Source organism: Buteo buteo, chromosome 17 (genome assembly GCF_964188355.1).
Source record: "Buteo buteo chromosome 17, bButBut1.hap1.1, whole genome shotgun sequence".
Classification (NCBI taxonomy): domain Eukaryota; kingdom Metazoa; phylum Chordata; class Aves; order Accipitriformes; family Accipitridae; genus Buteo; species Buteo buteo.
In genome coordinates this window covers 29,090,481-29,105,284 of record NC_134187.1, presented here as the reverse complement: position 1 = coordinate 29,105,284, position 14,804 = coordinate 29,090,481, and the positions used below count along the sequence as shown (strand labels likewise).

Here is a 14,804-nt window from a genome sequence, read left to right as displayed (position 1 = left end):
AATCGGATCATCATTTTATTGAGATGAATTTACACCTGTCACCCATGCCTACACACAAGCTTTTTTTCTGAGAGCCTTAGTCCCTGTGTCTTGCTGGACCTTTATTTCAGATAATTGTATTCTGTTGCTAACCTGCATGGATGCCTACCCTTAAATAAAGAACTCTAATTAATCTGTTTCTTCTAACCTTTTCAATCCCTACTGCCTAGTTCCACTTTGGTAGGGCTAGTCTAAAATTGTAAGTGTTATGCTTTCTAATCCTGTAGGCAGGTGCTTGAGACTGTCAACCTGTTTGTCAAAATAATGGTTGATTTTTTTTTTAATTATTTTTTTTAAACAAACTACTTGGAAATTCAGCAGTGGGAAGACACAGTGCTGTAGGGAAGTCCCAAGAATTTATTGCCCTTATTTCTGTTGCTTGAATTTTGCTACTTGGAACTTTCCTGCTTTTGCCAAATAGCATTAGGCTTTTTATTTTTTTAATTAGCTAATGCTCAGAGAATCCTTTTTTTCAAGCAATAATTTAAATGATCTGCATTGCACGGTAGTTAAGGTTGCAAACAGTGTTTTGGCCTGAGTTACCTTCTTGTTTTTCAACTGTGAACCGTAAGTCTGGCATTCGTGTGAGGATAGGGGTTTTTTTATTGGTAGGATATTAGTGTGGAGCAAGTGATTACAGAGAATACTTTGCTTCCCAGTACATAAAACAGAATGTGTTACTTACATTGAGAGTGCTGGTATTTGTTCATAATGTACTGGTATTCCTTAGTAGTTCCAACAATTTTCTGTGGCACATGTTTTATTACATACAGTGTGTAACCGCCGATGTCAAGAGTCCAATTAAATCTTGTGGAGAAATTAATCACAAAATAACAAGCTACAAACAAATCTGTGGGTTGGCTTATAAGGAAAAAGCCTTCCCCCTTTCTGTGCAGGTTTGTTTTTCTTGAAGGGGCAGTCACCCTGGTCTATTTGCTACCCAAATGAACAAATGTGGGGAATTAAAACTGCCTCTGAAGATGGAGAGGCAAATCTCAGAAAAGCTGGTGGATTTTGTAGCTCATGCAGTCGATCAAAATGTTATCCTTTTGGCGTATAGTCTTTGTATAGCTCTTTTTTGAAGGTGTACTTTTCTTACACTGGCAGCATACCTCTCTTGTGAGCTGGATTAATTTAACTGAGCTATGTATTGCAATCAAGCATTAAAATTAATGCTTTGGTTGGCATTTCAGTGCTTCATGGACATTCTAATTCTCAGTTGCTGGATTTGTTTGGACTTGTTGGGGCCTGACTCAAGCATAGTGTAAGAGGAGCGAGATAAAATTTTGTGTGCAAATGCACACCCTCCGCTAAGCAGTGTAAGTTCCCATTTCAGCTTCAAAACTTGTAGTCTGGGCATTTCAAGTGAGACTGAGATTTGACTGTCCAGCACAAAGGAGTGAAATCCATTCCCTTTCCAAGCATTTCAGTACTGCAAAATCACCTTTATAACCAAAATGGCCAGTTAGGTGGAATGTTTAGCAGAGAGGCTGGTTGTGTTGGGAGGCTTAGAGCCTAAACCCTTTAATCACCTTTTCTGATGTGGCCCTCCAGATCAGGCTGGAAGTGTCTGGCAGAAGGATGCTGTAGGACAGCAAATAGAGTGGCCTGTGCTGCTCAGCATCTAATACTCTGTTGCCTTGCAATAATCGGGCTCACGGCAAAGAAAACATGCTGTTTGCGATCACTAGTTTCTTGTTGTAATACAAATATGGGCTTAATTTTAGCTTGGGAAGTAATATCAAATAATTCTGTTTTCTTACTGCTATGCATTTGATCGCTTCCAATTTTTCGGCCCCAAGAGATAAGAGGTTACAAGTGCAGGTCAGGCTACAAAAAGGCTTGAAAGGCTGCAGGGTTTTTTGTTTTAATCCCTTCAAGGTTTCAGTCTTTCTTGTGGTTCTGATGTACCATCTGGCTGCTGTCTTTTGTTTTAATTTCTTACATTACATCTCCAGGATCAGACAGATTAGTTTTTTAAAAAAGTGAAAAGTTTACTAATACTTATTCTCTTCTGGAGTTTTTGCTTCTCTGGAGTTCAAGCATCCATCTTCTGCATGCTTCTACCAGTAGCACACAGTGAAATTACAGCTACTATCAGGTTAAAAAAAAAACACAACCCCTTAGCCTGCTTTCATTGAATATCAAATAGACATGATTAAAAGTCTGATTTTTCTGGATTGGAGTATGTGCTTGCTGGGCAGTAGTCTAAGTTGACTCTGTTCATCCTTGCCTCAGTTTTAGGAGGTGCCCTAAACAGCTCCTGCAGCGGGCTCACTTTAATTGCTAAAGGTGTTCTCAATTTGATTAGTTTAAGACGAGGCTCTGAATTTGCACTTTCCCTTTGCCCTGTTGTTTGGGAATTACTCCATTTTGTTAGCCTAAGTTGGCTTTGTGGTTACAGAATATTTTCATGCACTCTGAGTTTCCCTTTTTAGGTTTTCTTTGCTTTGATATTCCATTTAGATAGCTGTTCTGATTCAAATTACTGCATTTAAATAGTGCATAGGGTATATCTCTGATCCCAAGGGAAACTACAGAAGTTCTGTAATATGGAGGCTTTGAAATCATAATGTACTCGCTTTTATTTGGTTTCAGGTTTTCTTCAGCATATGCATTGCTGTGTTCAGGTGAAACCTTCATGCCACTGGAAAGATGAGCAAACAGACCTCAAACTGAAAAATGAGGACATGGTTAAATGAGTTTTTTTTCCTTGTTTTTAGGGGATATCACACAAAAGGGGTATGAGAAGAAGAGAGCAAAGCTTCTGGCTCCCTATGTTCCACAAACCCAAGGTAGGCACTTGTTTCAGCTGATGTAAGAATTTCGCATAGCCTTGACATTAAAGGGATCTGTGGAATGGCTGTGGAGTGGAGCACTGAGATTTCATTTGCCAGCTCTGAACTATTCTGCTTTGTATGTGTTTCCTCATCTATCTAATAATTACACTGTGGAGGTTGCATGGATGCCATGAAGTCATGGGCAGTCATTTGCTTCTAGTTTGCTTGTTCATATTGAACTCCAGGGATTCCTGATAGTTTCAGAGCTCTTTGGTGGGCCTCTGTAGAGTGCTGTGTATTTCAACACTTTGTATGCCCTGTCTTTATCTCCCATATACATAAATCACGTCCTACTCCCATGTCAGCTGAGAACTCAAGGGCTTTCAATCAATCATGAAGTGTGAGGCCCTCAAGAATCATTCTTGGAACCTTCTTAAAAATGGCTTAACTGCAGAGTTGGTCTGTACTGCATCCTTCTTTCAGCCATCTTAATTCCTTGTTGGAGAAACATTAGAATTTTCATAATTTGTTGGTGTATTTTACCAGAGTAGCTGAATTCATGTACTTCGTTTACATCTGTTTCGTTTGGTTCAAAGATCCTTAGCAGTAGAGCTGATTGTATGTAGGATAATTATATATAATTGTAAACTGAAGAACATGGCTGAACGTATGTCTAATAATTATTATGGGGATGCTTACCCAAAATAATTGCACTACTGATATGCTGAGATGCTTAACCATTAAAAACTAATGTGTCTGGCTCTTAGCAGTTTGGGGAGTGAATGGGTATGACAGGCAGTCATGACTGGACTTACTGTAATTTACTGAGACTGAACCACTGCCAAAAAAATTTTAAAAAGTGAAGGCCAAAAGTGCATTTATTGACCATCAGCACTGCATCAATTGGGGAAGGATTGTATAGGGGTTTTTTCTGCTGAAATTACAGCAGTTCACTTCAGGCAATTGCTTGAGGAACATAAAAGGACTCTGCCATTGTTGTGGTAACTTCTAGACTCTGCCACTCCAAAACACTTCATGGTTGCATTCCTGCTCTCCTCCATCCCAGTTGTTTCTCAACTCTGTTTTGCTTGCATATTCAGATAAAGCTGGTGCCCGGTCTCTTGTCCAAGACTTACTGCCATCGTGGGTGCTTTACACACAAAAGAATGGTGTATTCTGTCTGAGCTAACATACTGAAGGTAGCAAGGCAAGCAAAAATTGGGGTTTAGCCTTCAAAGTTCAGATTTTGTTGCAAACAGCTCTCTGAGGACTGCCTCCCTAACCCAGGATGTGATAGGAATCTCTGATGACTCGGTTGCTACCTTTGTATCAAATCTGTTTCTGTTATTTAAAGAAACCAAAAAGTAATACACATGACTAAACCCTCTTTAAGGTCTTCATAAGTAGCTATTTGTTAAGCAGGTTTTACAATCTCTCAGTCCAACGTGTATACCAGCGGAGATCTTGAGCCTTAGAAGGAAATGTGGGCTCCTTTCGTATGTGCCTTCTTGGCAGACTTGCTTTTGTCCTGGAGTCTGGCAGAGGCTGAAGCTCTACAAGTTGCTTTTCATCTGACGAAATGATCTTGTGCCCCTCATGCTTGTCACTGTGCACGCATGTTTGGTTTGTTTTAGAAAACGTTGTTTAATTAGGAGGAAAAAAAAGTGTTTGGCAAGACTGTCTGTGGCCCTGTTATTTTAATTGTCATGCTTTTGAAAGCTGCAGAATGAGCCTAAGTTCAGGAAGAGACACAGGCTGATAGGAGGTCACCAATTAAGATAGCATTTTGACTGCCATTCTGTCTCAGCCCTCCAGCTTTTTATATATTTTATATCCAGCTGCCCCTATATCTGGGAATGTCCTGTTGTAAAAATCCTGCTGAAGTCACGCATGAGGGATTCAGAATCAGGTCACCTTGTTAATGAGCAGAAAATTAATTTAGTCCATAACAAAAAAAAAAATTACTCTTGGCATTTAGTGCATTACATTTCTCAAAGCACCTTCCTGATGTTAGCTAATGTATTGTCTCCATTTCATAGATGTGAAGTGAGGCGAAGGTAGGTATGATGACATGTCAGGGCATGTCAGCATTATAATTTGGGAGATTCTTATTGCTAAATCAGTGCTCCCATTCACATTGCCTCTGGGAGCTTGCCTCATTATTTTGGAGTTAAGGCAACAATGTTAATTACCTAAAGATACATGTTTTCCTGGTGCAACATCCATTTTTGTAAATGAAACTTACTGAGGTGATGGAGTTGTGATACCAGAGTTTTTGCTTCTCTGTTACCCGCTGGCTGCTGCACAAAAGGCTTTGAATAAAGTATTTTGAGCAGCTTCCCAAGTTGTGTGTGTTAAGTAATGCTGCTTTTGCTGGTGCCCGAACCAAAACAGGGAGTACAGGCATGCTTATTTCATGTTACACTACTGACTAACCACCAGCAAAAATAAAGAAAGGCCGCCCTCCTCTCATCTCATCCTCAGCATCTTTCTGAATGTAACTGTAGCTAAACCATAATTTCCATTTTGAAACAGAGAGAGGGTCTCGGTGGCTTGAGATGTTGCTTTTATTGGACTAACACTGACATTTTCAAGTAACCTTCAGAGTCATTTGTGAGGACTGAATATTTTTATGCCTATTTTAAAAGGTGTGATACAATGCTATTTTTTGCTATTTTGCAAAATGGTTTTTGGATGAGCAGATGAACTACTCTGCTACTAAGAGATGGTATAGTAACTCACTACCTCTTGAAACTAGTTTTTGCTGCAGACTACAGGCAAACTTCTGCCTAGAGAAAGAGCTCCTGTCCATATTAGTTGCTGCAAATCTGGAACAGCTTTTACAACTTTTTTAGCTCAAACAATGCAGATGCTGGAATGCCTTCTGCCAAAATTAGCAGCCCTTGCACACACACTGTTGGCAGAGTACGTTTTCTTGCTATTTAAGATAATGCATTCGGTTCCTCTGCTAATGTGTAAAGGAAATTATGTTCATTAAGCACTGATTCACTGTCAGAACCTTTTTATGTAACTGCTGTAGTGCTCTTGCTCCTGTTTTCTATTCTCATGATGATGAAAAAAAAATTTAAATTTTAAACAAGCAAAGAGAACATTAGAGTACTTACTGTTTTTATTGAAAAGGTAAGATTAATGTGATCTGGTGTTTTTTGTATTCCAGTATCTCAGGGAAAGCTGTTGGAAGATAGGACTAATATGCTTGTAAACCTGTTGAGATTGATAACATTTGAAGCTGTTTTAATTGATCTGTGAATTCTAGCTGTTAATGTATGTTTTGTTGTTTTTTCTACTTCATGTTGTTACGTATAGCACAAGGTGGGAAAGTTATAGATTCTGTTACTTTAGTGGTTCATTTCTTTGAACTCGTGGCACTTTGGAAAAGAAGCATTTCTTCTTTGCTTCCCAAGTGGGCTGTCATGTATTTCCTGTCTCAGAAGAGTCCTTCCTGCCACCCTGTGTGTTGTGGACTTACCAATAAGCCAGCAGAAAGAACTCTACTGTAAAGTTTTGCCTTTTTTTTTTTTATTTATTTTATTTTATCCCCCCCCATCTTTCAGCATCATGTTATTTCAAATGGGAGCTAATGTGGAATAGTAATCAGTGATAAAACAGCTTTGTCTAAACCTGTAAATCATGCACACGCGCTCCAGCTTAGTGTTGTTTAGAGAGTTTCACCCATTTACAAGATCTGACTTGCAGCTACCACAAATGGGGAATTATTTTCTTCCTCATTCAGTCTGAGGGGTATCACAATTTCAAATAAAGCTTATCACTTGACTCTAGGAAGTATCTTTCACAATCTTTGAAATAATATCCAGGACTAAATCAATGGAGCACCTGAATTCCTCCTTCATGTCTTGTACAAGGCAGAATTAAGATCCATCTAGCTAGTAACTCCTGCAAAAGTCTCTGAATCTCCTAAATTTGGTGAGTTCTGAGCCTTCTCAATGCTGAAAGACAGCAGCAATCACACTAAGCTTATGCAGCCATGCTTGCTGCTGAGTGAGGCTGTCCCCTGTGTTCTGGAAGTGCTGTTCAGGTTGACTTGTAAACCCTAGGTACTTGAGGTTGTTATTTATATGATTTTTACAGGCATGTAGCTTGAAAAAACCATCTTGTTATAATGAATAGCCAGTCCAACACTGGTACTTCTGTTCAATTCTGTATGCAAAACAGCAGAATAACAGGTTTGCCTGCTGCTTTTCTTCTGTCAGATGAATCTAGCACTTACTGTCCTTGTTATTAATGTAAACATCTATCCTTGTTGATCATACGTGATGCTTATAATGGTTCTTTTAATTGAAAAATATTTTTATGAAAAAAAAAATAATCCCTGAATCTCTAAATCATTGAACCTCTTCCTTCAACAAAACACAGGGATCACAAAGCAGTCAATTCTGCTTTAAAACTAAGGACAATTAAAAAATCCATAGCATCCTTCAAAAGGAAATCTAAAATAATTTATTTTTCATGTTTCTGTAGATTCGGATCCTGCCAGCAGGAACTGCAACTATAGCAGGATTATTCTAAAGGGAATGCTAAATGAGTCAGCTATCACCTGCCAGGCTTAGCTCACTTATGTTGCTTTGTTGTATAACCATTTATGATTTACTGTAGCTATACACTTTTTCCCTCATCTGTGCTTGAATGCTTTGTTAGGCTACTGTAACATGTTATTATGTCATAGTAAAATATTTAAACAAAGAGCTTGCTCTTGGTGTGTCATGTCACTTACAGACACATTTGATCCCTTTGTAAATGGAATGTCATGTTTGCCTTGTGATGGCTTGCAGAGCAGATGAGATGCTTTTGCAAGACTTGGAGAACTGAATATGAATTTAATAATTCATTTAAAATAGTGTTAAATCTGCTGCTGACATCTAGTGGGTACTTGAATTCGTAAATACTTGAATGATCAGAAAGCATTAAGCTTTTCTTCTCAGCCTATGAAGTTGTCTTGTGTTTGGATCGAAATAAAACTCTCTTGTTTTTGATTTAAGGCAAGTATATGCTACAAGGATGTTAAACTAGTTATCAATGAAATGTGTTCCAGAATGACAGAAAGGGGACACAAACACTGATTCTTTTGGAAGTGGGTAAACTGAGATTTTGAATTGAAAATCTTGCTCTGAAGTCCAGGTCTTTTGATTACTGGGTCCTGCACCTAAACCTCAGAAGTCTCTTTTCCTTTTCCGTTCTATTTTTTGTGCTGCTGGCATCTTTGTACAGGTGATGGTTAAGTTTTGATAAGCAACCACAGAACTCTATGGTTTATGTTATGATATCCAAAAAATACCAGTGAAAATGGGGAATAGTTGTTTGTCCCCCTTATATGGTTTGAGAATTTCTGGCTAGCAGGATGTGTTCTTTTTAACTAGAAATAAAGGTTCTGATTTTTTTGCATGATAGTTTAAAGAATCATTACTACATAAGTTCGGTAGCTTGCCTCCATTGAATATTGATATCGCAAACAGAATTGCTAAAAATTTGAGTAAGAGGTGAAAAGTTTTGAAAAGGTTCCCAGGCCAAATAGTAAAGCTAGGGGTTAAGAGAGGACTTCTTCCAGGAGTGTGTTGCCCCCATATTCTTGAATTTTTTCCAAAGCATATAATGCTGGGCTTATTGGATAGTTAATTAGCTATAACATTCAATTAATATTTTGCTTTTTAGGATGTTGGAAGGTATAGGAGATGGTTGAAGATTTCTGTAACTAGTTAGGTGTGATTTGCTGGTATTGTAAGTTCCCTGAGCTTGAGGCGCTTGCCTTAAGTTGTTTACCTAAAACCACACACTAAGAAAGTGGTATAACTGGAATTGGACTCCAATATTTGTGGTTTCATCTTCATTTCTCTAATCCTTTGGTAGTTTGTGAGAATTCATAAGCACCGCATATTTAAATGACACAATTGCTCTTCTTTTTGCATGACTTCAGGTGACAGCTGTAATTACAGCTATATATGACCTTTTGGTTTTGGTTTTTAAAAAGTTCCCACTGATGGCACAGATTCGTTTTAGAATTGAGACTCCAGTAGCCACGATTCCTAGTGTCCCTTGCTGAATTATGTAAAATGATAATTTCTTATCAGATTATCTATTTAGCTCCCTGTATTCATGGGAAAAACAAACTTTTCCGGGATGATAAAGCCACTTGCTTCTTGACACGCTGAAAGGAGCCAGAACCTGGACAACTAAAGGTCTATTTGGTTTTGTCATTAATGTGAACAGCAGAGGCTCTTGCCGCTGGTATATTATTGGTTTTCCTGTCAATAACACACACTGGTCAGTGGAACACTGAGTAATGAACCCAACTTCTCAACACGTTTTTCTGTGGGTTTGCTCTTCTTCACAACTCAAACTTAATTTGGGATAATGACTTATTGCATCAGTCAAACCCCTTTACTCATTGTGCCCATAGCAGTGACGTCTACAAGGAGACTGGTGTAAATGACTATGATCTCTAAAAGCAGTTACATATATTGCTTTACCACAAGTTAAACTGCCAATTCTCTTCCTCCTTAATGCAACAATGAGAGTATGGTGCAGTCCTGTTCCCATTGGAAACATGGCAAAATAGGGAGCAAACTATACAGATACTAAATCACAAAACATTGAAATTCATTGCAAATGGCCCTATTAAGGGTATGGAAGTTTAGGACTTAACTGCCTTATCTACTCTTTTGTTTATCAAAATTTATCTGAATCTTATCACCTTTGCTTTTGTATTTTGTAATGGATTCTTTAAAGGTGACTTCACCTCCCTTTATCACTGATAGGTTACTTAAATTACTGAAATTGTGTATTACGTCACCTGCTTCAGATTTGCTGTAAATTGTCTCTTCAGGTGACTAACAACCCCTTAAAAAGAAAAAAGCTGGAAAAAGCCTCTTAAGGTCAAAGAAGGGACATGTATATCTTAACTGCTTAGGGTATAATTGAACAGATATATTAATATACTAATTAGATCCACTTCACTACAAAAAAAAAAAAAAGAAAAAAAGAAGAAATGAAAAAAAGAAGGGGAAATCCTGTAATTATATAGTAAAAGAGAAAAGTATGGTCAAAAAAAAGCTACTTCTATTTCCTGCTCTCAGAGAATTGTGGACTGTTTTCCAGGGGTTGATCCAGCATTACAGAAGGAATCCAGAACTCAGATGCCTGTTCCATCTGCAACTCCAACCTCAGCATCATCATCCTCATCATCCTCATCCAAATTTCACCGAGCTCGCTCAGGGGGAGCCAGAGATGAACGCTATCGATCTGGTAAGAGCAGGGGCAAGAGTTCACCTGGGATTCCTGTTAATGAGGAAGAATGTACTCTGTCCTCTCAAGGAATCAAGCTTATTATTTGTCCACTGATGGAAAGTCCTACCTTGGTGGTTCTGTATAAAGAACCATCAGACTTGTAGGACTACAGCTGCTGAATCAAAAAAGAATGCGAAGTAGAAAAAGCAAATAATTTTTTGCCACCTTGATTTTTTTGGCTTGAATGCAACTATTCAATGCAAGTTGTTCACAGGATGGAAAGCTTATTTTAACGATGTCTGTAGGTAACAAGATTCAGTGAAGTGACAGGTAATAATTTGTTCCTGGAATTGGTGATTGCTGTGCATATCTGCTCTAGGAGGTTGGAGAATGAGAGCTGTCTTTATCTGTGCTTAAAGTACTTCCAAAGAGCAGCAGAAATGGCTGACTAGCACCCTGCTGATTTCCTTCTCCGCTTAAGGAAAGGAGAAGGTGGAGGCACCTATTTTTTGTCTCCACTTGATTTTGGTTTTCACTTTGTATTAATAAGATTTAAGTTTTCTTCTCAACAGGGCCAAATAAACTATATCAAATATGCCTTCTCCAGTAACACGGCTATTGTATACTGCCATTTCATAAAGCATTAGAAGAGCCTAGTTTTCTGGGTTTTGGAAAAGCATAATTAAAATACGTTAATCTGAGAAATTAATGTGGATGAGCTCTCCCTTGTCAGAGTAGTTTTTTGATAAGTTGTCTTCCCATCACCAGCGATGTGTCTTCCTTTAAAGATGGAGGCCTCATGTCCTAGCCTGTTTCAGTTACTAATCAACATGTATTTGCAGCTGCAGTTCATAACTTTCAAGATTTACATGAAATCTACATCCAGTCAGGTTTTTTAACATAAGATTTTTCCTAAATCAGGCAACTGGCTCAGAATTTGTCAGTTTATAGACCAGAGTTGCTCCTGGGGCTATATACAGTTAGCTTATAGGCATATTTTAAATTATGCACAAGCAATTTTAGGATAACCTTTGGTTGAGGGAAACAGTCTGGTGGGGTTGGGGTTTCCATAAAGGTTGCTAGAGATACCAGAATATAATGACTAATCCAGAAGATTCTAGACTAAAAAACCTGGCCCTGCTATTAGCTTGCTAACTTTAGAAACCTCAGTTAGTTTCCCTGGTTGTGTTTTTTTTTTTAAAAAAAGGAAATGTTACTCATGAGGTGGCAAAATCAGTTGTTTGGGCAGGTACTGTAAAATGGGGGGGTTGCATAAATACAGATGGCTAGCAATAGTTGCACATGTGTAAGCCTTGTGTTTTTCTTCCTCCTCTACTGTTGCAAAACTGAGTGTATGAACTTCCATTTTGCAGATATCCACACAGAAGCAGTTCAAGCAGCACTGGCAAAACACAAAGAGCAGAAGATGGCCCTGCCCATGCCAACGAAAAGGCGGTCTACGTTTGTTCAGTCTCCAGCTGATGCCTGCACTCCCCCAGGTTAGGTTCTTACAGTGTGCGTGTCTGCATGGATGTTAAGGTATGCTTTAGTAACAGTTTCCAAATCAAGAGGCTGCAATTGTCAAAATATTCAAGCTCTTCAGCGCATTTGTAGGTAGTCTGTTATTCCTGTAGCTCTCCTGCTACATTTGAGCAGCTGCTTGTTTTCATGGAGCTGCTGTTAGGGCTGTGAAAATGACTCCTCTTCTGGGAGCTTTTAAAGAATCAATTGGCGAGAGCTGAGTGGGCTTTCTGGACTGAGGCTTCTTTTTTTTGCTTCCCTCACACCTATTTCAGTTGCATAATTCACGTTTTGATTTTGCTAAGGTCTAATACTCAACATACAGGAAAAGGATTTGCAGTGATATGCATTTCTGGGCAAGGACCTTGGAGGTGGTCCTGTGGGATTCCATGACTTGCAGGACTTTTCTTTCCTGACCCCTCCCATGTAATGGATGCGGCAAAATACCTTGGATAATGTGGTGTCTGTTATGGTGCATGTGCATCAGATTATTAATAAACCTCTCTGTTTTCAAGCAGCTATACGCATTGGCTTAAAGATGAATGTGTGTAATTTTTGGCAGTGACTTTTATGTTGTCTCTCATTGTGCAGAAGCATCACAGTCATTTGGATTGATGAAGGCATCTGAAGATTATGAATTCATATCTCATTGTGAATTCATATCTCTCTCTGAAACTGCTCTGCTAGGCCACTTCACTCATACCTATTCTTTTACCTTCTTTTTTCTTCATACTTCCTTTTTTCTTTTCCTTTCTACTGGGGGCTAATGCATGTTCCCAGTGTCTGCTTGGGTCTCAGCTTTATACTAACTTGTCTGGGACTACAGCACATTCTGAGCTGTGGCTACAACACAAATAAAGGTTAGCACTTATGGTGTGTCTGGAATCAGTATTTTCCTTTAGCTCGTGACTGCATTCTGCTTTGGCAAGTAGGTAGAACATGATTTAATAGTTTGATTTACAACTAGAGTATAGGCAGGCAATCACTTTGAAGAACACGTAAGTTTTAGGCCAAAGCCTAACTGAATATTTATATGTAGCCGTGTACAATTTAAGATATCAAGTAATGAGTGCTTTCTTTGTGATAAAATAAATAGTTCACAACTTTAGGATAGGCAAGGTATCTGTTCTCTCAGAAAGGCAGGATGCAGTTCCTTGTTGTAGTTTTCTGTTTTGTTTGGGGTTTTTATTGTTTTGTTTTCTGCAATTAAAAGGGACCCATTTAGAATACCAGACAAAAGCATTTTCTGTGTGTGGCCTTGGCATATTTGTTTCCCAGTGCCTGCATTCTGTTCTGTTCCTGTGAATTTTCAGCTTTGAGAATGACACTGACCCCCTCACTTTCCATTTCAGAATTAGCAAAGTTAGGCAACACAGCATCTGATACTATAGAATATGAATGGAAAAGTAATGAGATAAGTTAATAAACTTGGAGAACCCAGGGGAAGGATACTTGTCTGAGGAGGTGAATCTTTTGTGTGCTTTAAACAGGGGCAAAACACCAGGGGTAAATGTTGCAGGTGTCTGCTGCTTCAACTTCTATTTTGGCCAATGTAACCTTGTTTGATACAGCCCGTGGAAAAAAAAAGTTCTTCATATTACAAGCCTGTGCCATTGATATGTGAATTGGAAAGAGAGCATGTTCAGTGTAATGTGCTTTTCCCTAAGCAGCTAGATTTTCTTTTCTGCTTCCACACAGACACGTCTTCCGCATCCGAGGATGAGGGGTCACTAAGGCGCCAAGCTGCTCTTTCTGCTGCATTGCATCAGAGCTTACAGAATGCTGAGTCTTGGATCAACCGATCTATTCAGGGGTCATCCACATCTTCATCAGCATCTTCTACACTTTCCCATGGAGAAGGCAAAGGGACCAGTGGGTCGCTAGCTGATGTATTTGCGAATACTCGAATAGGTAGGAGATGGGTATGAACAGAAAAACTGCTTCAAGATCAGATTGCCTTAATAAAGCTGGAGTTGTCCATTGCATAAGGGAAATTCGGATCAAGAGTTTAGTTAGTTTTGATGGAACTTGCTAGGATTTGTTGGAGTTGCACCGTCATGATGATGTTTTCCTTAAGAATTTCAGAATATTGAGGTGGTTGAAAAAGGGGAAGTGGGGAACAGGAGCTTACTGAAGTAGAAAAGGCTCCAGGGTGTGATGACAGTATTGACAGGATCAGTAGGCACAACTTTCTTTCTGTATACTGTGTTGCTTATGTCTATAGCTATTTAAAGCTACTGTGTGTACAAAGCTACCATATGCACGTAGCATTTGGCATCTGTGTCCTGATGAATACCATAGGGATGTCTTTGCCTATTGGGTGGGGGAAATGCTGTGTTTTAACATTCTCCTTTTGCTACAAGCCCTAATGGTTTATTTTTGCATTAGATAAAAAAGAAAAGAAAAGAAAAAGAACCAAAACCAGCCATTTATGTGAGCAAATGAGCATGTCATTGAAAAAAATGGTTTTAGCAGAGTAAAGATTTAGCACAGATCTTTCATGACTAGTCTGAGAAATAATCAGAGCATCCAGGTATTGAGAAGACGGAGCAAAATTTACAGATCTGGATACCCCAGGCTCAGTTTTTTGAGGCTCTGAGGTGCTCCTTGCTGCTGATGCTTCTGTTTGAAATTGCAAAGTTTGTTTTTGTTCTGTGTATGTTTGTCTTTTTTATCTTCTGTTAAGGATATTACTGCATCTTAGGAGATGTCTGTATTTTGTGTGCTCTCTGCTTTTGCTTAACTGGTTTGGGGCAAGCAGTGCATAGAAGTGCTGGTGTTTTTAACTGTTTCACTTTTTTTTATTGCTGTTATTTTTGTTTGTTTATTTGCTGGGATGCAAATTGTTTTCTGAGATGGAAAACTGGAGAAATTGCCCACAAAATGTAGTAAATATAATTAACGCATCTTTGAAGCAGAGAGGCTGTTTTTAATTGGAGCATACAGAAAGCCACGTTACCTTTTGTAATGAATTAAGGTAATCTAGCTTTTTACCTACAGAATAACTACTATCTAATATAATTAGTATTTTCTGCAAAATGGAAGCTTTAAATCTTTGTTGGAATTCTATTTGCCATGTAGATGCCACATTCATCCTGTGCTAACACCTAATTTAAATGAACAGGAATTCTCACATGTGCAATTTTATATATTTCTTTGGAGAGAGCAGTAAAAAGTCCTGCAAATGTTTGGAGTTGTATGTCC

General features: G+C 38.6%; 1 protein-coding gene across 7 annotated transcripts in view; it reads left to right on the top strand.

Annotated features, from left to right (window-relative positions):
* DIP2B (disco interacting protein 2 homolog B) overlaps positions 1 to 14,804 on the top strand; it is a 70,225-nt gene that overhangs the window by 27,966 nt on the left and 27,455 nt on the right. For 6 of the 7 annotated variants that reach the window (XR_012653341.1, XM_075049487.1, XM_075049486.1 and 3 more), the window contains exons 2-5: positions 2,763 to 2,834; positions 9,951 to 10,097; positions 11,453 to 11,578; positions 13,299 to 13,511. Coding sequence is in view for 6 of the 7 variants with exons in the window: in XM_075049486.1 (XP_074905587.1) it covers positions 2,763 to 2,834; positions 9,951 to 10,097; positions 11,453 to 11,578; positions 13,299 to 13,511 (558 nt within the window). In the remaining variant the exon portion in view is untranslated. The remainder of the gene's footprint in view (positions 1 to 2,762; positions 2,835 to 9,950; positions 10,098 to 11,452; positions 11,579 to 13,298; positions 13,512 to 14,804) is intronic. The other variant, XM_075049490.1, reaches the window with a different exon arrangement.